At 55.7% G+C, this 4,875-nt stretch overlaps 1 protein-coding gene across 4 annotated transcripts in view; it reads left to right on the forward strand.

The window, feature by feature from the left end:
• The window catches only part of NCAPD2 (non-SMC condensin I complex subunit D2), a 29,814-nt gene extending 26,872 nt beyond the window's left edge, over nt 1-2,942 (forward strand). For all 4 annotated transcript variants that reach the window (XM_025851882.2, XM_073888764.1, XM_025851883.2 and 1 more), the window contains 7 exons: nt 167-344; nt 417-511; nt 937-1,017; nt 1,129-1,312; nt 1,999-2,125; nt 2,212-2,373; nt 2,613-2,942. In XM_025851882.2, coding sequence (XP_025707667.2) covers nt 167-344; nt 417-511; nt 937-1,017; nt 1,129-1,312; nt 1,999-2,125; nt 2,212-2,373; nt 2,613-2,698 — 913 coding nt within the window. In that variant the 3' untranslated portion in view covers nt 2,699-2,942. The remainder of the gene's footprint in view (nt 1-166; nt 345-416; nt 512-936; nt 1,018-1,128; nt 1,313-1,998; nt 2,126-2,211; nt 2,374-2,612) is intronic.
• The last annotated feature ends 1,933 nt before the right edge of the window (nt 2,943-4,875 follow it).

Raw genomic sequence — 4,875 nt, forward strand, 5'->3', positions numbered from 1 at the left:
AAAAAAAAAAAAAGACTCTTGATCTTGGGGTCATGAGTTCAAGCCCCACGTTGGGGGTAGAGTTTACTCAAAAAAAAAAAAAAAAAGAAGAAGAAGGGGTAATAGATTCCTGCTGAGGGCCTTTCCTGCCAGCGTTGGTCCCAGTGACTTAAGATTTCATTCTCAGGCTCCGGGACCCAGCTCAGCAAGTTCGGAGAACAGCGGGGCTGGTGATGACCCACCTGATTCTAAAGGACATGGTGAAGGTAAAGGGGCAGGTGAGCGAGATGGCCGTGCTGCTCATCGACCCCGTGCCTCAGATCGCTGCCCTGGCCAAGAACTTCTTCAATGAGCTTTCCCACAAGGTGAGAGGCAACCAGGCAGCTGCTGAGGGAACAGGCACACCACCGTCTCTCTAACGTAACTCTCTCTCCCAGGGCAATGCGATCTATAACCTCCTTCCAGATATCATCAGCCGCCTGTCAGACCCCGAGGGAGGGGTGGAGGAAGAGCCTTTCCACACCATCATGAAGTACGGTTCCCTGGGCCCAGGAGCACATTTTTCATGTAGCACATGCTTAGGAATCAGACAAACCTGTGTTTGAATTCTAGCTCTGCTACTTTTTAGCTGTATGGCCTTGAGCGTTGACTTAACCTCTCTGTGCCTGTTCCTCCTCTAGGAAATGAGGCCTAGGATACTTGCCCCTTAGTTCTTGAGAGGATGCAGCACAATCACGTTTCTAACGTGGTAGTCACACAGTGGTCCTCACCATCCGGCAGCTGCTTTTGTTATAAATTCCCATTCTCGGTGAACATTTCTCTGGGGGTGGGGCGGACCTTTTTCTGAGGGCACAGGAAGAGGGCAGGAGGAATGGCCAGGAGGGTGACAGAGGGCTGGTGCTGGGGGAGGGATGGCTGCCCCTGGGACCTCACACGCCCACATCTCCCCTCCCTCAGGCAGCTCCTCTCCTACATCACCAAGGACAAGCAGACCGAGAGCCTGGTGGAGAAGCTATGCCCGCGCTTCCGCACAGCCCGGTAGGCTGCCGTCCCCCTGGGGCGGCCCTGAGGCCGTGGGAGCCTGCCGAGGAAGGACGGGCCTTTGCCTCTCCGCCCCGCGGCTCCTCACGAGGCCCTTGCCATCTGCAGGACTGAGCGGCAGTACCGGGACCTGGCTTACTGTGTGTCACAGCTGCCCCTCACAGAGCGAGGCCTCCGCAAGATGCTGGACAACTTTGACTGCTTTGGGGATAAACTGTCAGATGAGTCCATCTTCAGTGCTTTTTTGTCGGTCGTGGGCAAGCTGCGGCGTGGGGCCAAACCCGAGGGCAAGGTGAGCCTGGCTGCCCGTCGCCCTCCAAACACTGGCCCAGCCCGCCTCACCTGCCCCAGCCCGCACTGCAGCCAAGTCACCGGCACCGCCTGAGACTGGCTCTTTCCGTCTCTAATTCCCGTTTGTTTCTTTTTATCTTTTTTAAAATAAACTTTATTTTCTAGAGCAGTTTTAGGTGCAAAAGCAAAATTGAGTGGAAGGTACAGAATTCTTCCATATGCCCCCTGCCCCCACACATGTACAGCCTTCCCCACGATCAACGTCCCCCACCAAAGTGGCACATTTGCTACAATCGAGGAACCTGTGTTGACACATCATTATCACCCAAAGTCCCTAAGTCACTCTTGGTGTGCATTCTGTGGGTTTGGACAAGTGTGTAATGCCCTGTGTCCATCATTCTAGTATCATACGGTGCAGTTTCACTGCCAAAGAAGTCCTCTATGCTCCCCCACTGACCCTCTGTCCCCCCAACCCCTGGCAACCATTTATTTGTTTTACTGTTGCCACAGTTTTGCCTTTTCCAGAACATCCTATACTTGCAGTCATGCAGTATGCACCCCTCTCAGCTTAGGTTCTCTCGGTGATCTACGTTTAAGTTTTCACCATGTCTGCATGGACTTGTCTCTTTTCCATCATAGAAGTAACTGTGTTTCCAGGCCTGCTCTTTGTCTCTTCTTCCCTTCCAGGCTATAATAGATGAATTCGAACAGAAGCTTCGGGTCTGCCACACCAGAGGGTTGGATGCAGTAGAAGACCTTGAGGTTGGCCAAGGGGGTAGCCAGAGAGCCCCATCAGCCAAGAAACCGTCCACTGGTATGTGAGACAGCCTCACGGGTGAGAGATCCGGCCCTCCTCTCAGAGGTTCCTTTTTTGGGGACTCGTGTCTCTGCCTTTTCCAGTCTCTAAGCGGCACCAGCATCTGGCTTCTGCAGCCTCATCAGACGGTGACTTTGTCACCCCCGAGCCCTGCCGTATTGCCCATCGGCATCGAAACACTCAACAGCGAGTTTCAAAAAAGAAACCCAGAATCGTCTTCTCGAGCGATGAGTCCAGCGAGGAAGGTATGATGCTCCCTCCCGGCCTTGGTCCAGAGGGGGCGTAATTTGGGGGGTGAGGCCGGTTCTGCTGGGGTCCTGCTGTGTAGATTGTCTCCACCCCCTCCCCCGAGGTGTCTTCCCCGCACACAGTTTGGGTTTTGTTTCCGCTGCGTGGGCTGGGGCCGTCCCACTTGTTGCCTGAGATCTACTTTTCACCATCTTTGTGACTCAGCTTTTTCTCATTCCTCCAATCCTCTGAGTAGAGCTTTCAGCAGAGATGACAGAAGATGAGACACCCAAGAAGACCACACCCATCCGCCGAGCACCTCCTCGAAGGCACAGGCCCTAAGAGGTCATGTTGCCTGTTCCTGTCCCTGCTGTGCAGGGCGCCTTGTGGTGTGACCTAGAAGTCCATTGCTCTTGTAAAATACTTGTTTGCCTGTCTTCTTGTCTTCTTAATATATAATGGTCTTTATAATGTAAAGCGTCGCTCTTAAACTAGCCCAGCTGAACTGAATTGAGCTGCTTTCACTGGAATATATGTCTGCCAGTCTCCTTGTTTCCTAGTGAATAAATGTTTTTATATACTTTTAGACATTTTCCTAGGCTTGTCTGTTTCATCTTTCACATTGGACCAGATGCGGGAGGCAGGGAGAGGATTATCAATCCAGAAAGAGGAGCCCCAAAGTCCTGGGGCCCGTCTCAAGATCGGATAAGCTCCATTCTCCCTCGGTGCCTCACCTTCCCCTTCTCGACCTCCCCACACTGCACAAGTGACAGGACTGCTCCACGGCAGCGAAGCACGCAGTGTCTAGTCTCCAGATCAACGCGCTCCACCTGGGGGCGGTTTTGCCCTCCAGGAGACATTTGGCAATGCCTAGAAATTTTTTTGTCGTCACAACCTAGGTGGGAGGGATGCTGTCTATCAGCATCTAGTGGGGAGAGACCAGGGATGTTGCTAGATAAGGTATCATGCAGAAGACAGACCCCACAACAGAATGATTCAGCGCAGAGCGTCAATCTGTGGTGCTGAGGTGGAGAAACCCCTCTCTAGACCAGGGGCTGGTCTCTGTGCTCCCCTCCCCCATTTGTGCTCCCCGAGTCCGACTCTGGGACAGGTGACTGACAGGTGACCACCAGGCCAATGGAAGATCAGGTCCCCCACACCATCTGTGGAGACTGTCTGCCTACCAAGGCATCGCTTGACTGTTATGGGGTCTGTGGGAAGTCAGCACCTCACGCAGGCACTGCTTTAGCCTGCCCACCCCCTCAGCTCCCCAAGTCTGCTCTGCTGAGTCACGTGGACCAGGAGGCAGCAAGTGTGCTCTCATGAAGACACTGGTGTCTTTGCTGTCATGACAACGGCAGACTGCATCGGTAATGCTCCATGGGCACCGAGCTCCCTTTTTGGCAGAAGACACTAATGAGAAAGGACATGCATGTGGCAAAAGGGGAGATGGGAGCTCAGCCACACATTCTAGGTAGTATGGGAGCATGGAGGGGCTCTGAAGGGAAAGGGTTAATGGTCCTGGTTGAGCCTGAGCAGGAATGGAAGGTTAGCAGCCGAGTCCCTACCCCAGGCCCCAGCCCACTGCTTGTGGCGCTTCCCTCGTCCCATCACCATTAGGTGCCCTCTGGCCCTGCTCTTGGGGTTTGTGAAAAGCCTGGGAACCGACCATGCACATGGCTGCCAGGCAGACACAGATTTGGCTCTGGGGCCCCAAGGAGGGAGGGCAATCCCAGAAAGGGCAGGGACTGGGGGGTTGGAGTCGGGGTGCGGGAGAGCGAGCTCTCTGCCTTTTAAGCAAAGGTTATCACCAGGCGGGCTAAACTTAGCCGCAGACTCCAGCTAGAAAAGGGGGCTGGTCTCAGGTTACGCTGGGCCAGCAAAGAGGTCCCTGGATCCCCAGCCCCCAGCACCTGCTGATCGGCCATGTCCATTCCACCCCACCCCCTTCCAAACCCTCGTTCTCGGCTCAAGCATTCTGAACGGAGCCCTTCTTCCATCCTCAGCTGGCAAAACCGGCACAGCGGGGGCTCCCGACTGTTGGAAGAGAATGGATCCCTCCCTCTACCTCGCGTGGGGCTGGGGGCCGGTTCCCACCACGTGCCCAAGACCTCCCAATTCTTTCCCTCTTCTGGACTCCTCACCCTGCCCCCAACATCCCCGGGGCGCGCAGGCAGGAAAGGGGAGTCCCTGGCTCTGGGGCTGGCCGGCACGTCCCAGGATGGGGAGGGACTTCCGCCCTCACGTCCCCCTCTCTGGCCGGGGCTGGGGACGGTGAAAGGGGCACTGTCTCCCGGCCTGGGCAGCACAGCACTCAGGTCTCCCAGCAGCGACTCTGTGGGAGGCCTCCGGCCTTGCGTCCTCCCCCTGCGGCCCAGCCCCGCCTGGGGGAGAGCAGCTGGTACAGCTGGTGCACACAGGGCCTGGTTTGTCCGCCCCAATTATCAGCTCTCCCGGCTGCCCGAGCTTGCAGGACAGCGTGACCTTCAGTGCAGAAACCTCCCCCCAACCCCCAGCCA

The sequence above is a fragment of the Callorhinus ursinus genome, unplaced genomic scaffold, assembly GCF_003265705.2.
Source record: "Callorhinus ursinus isolate GAN/ISIS: 27379988/994484 unplaced genomic scaffold, GSC_fseal_2.0 scaffold94, whole genome shotgun sequence".
In the NCBI taxonomy this organism is placed as follows: Eukaryota; Metazoa; Chordata; class Mammalia; order Carnivora; family Otariidae; genus Callorhinus; species Callorhinus ursinus.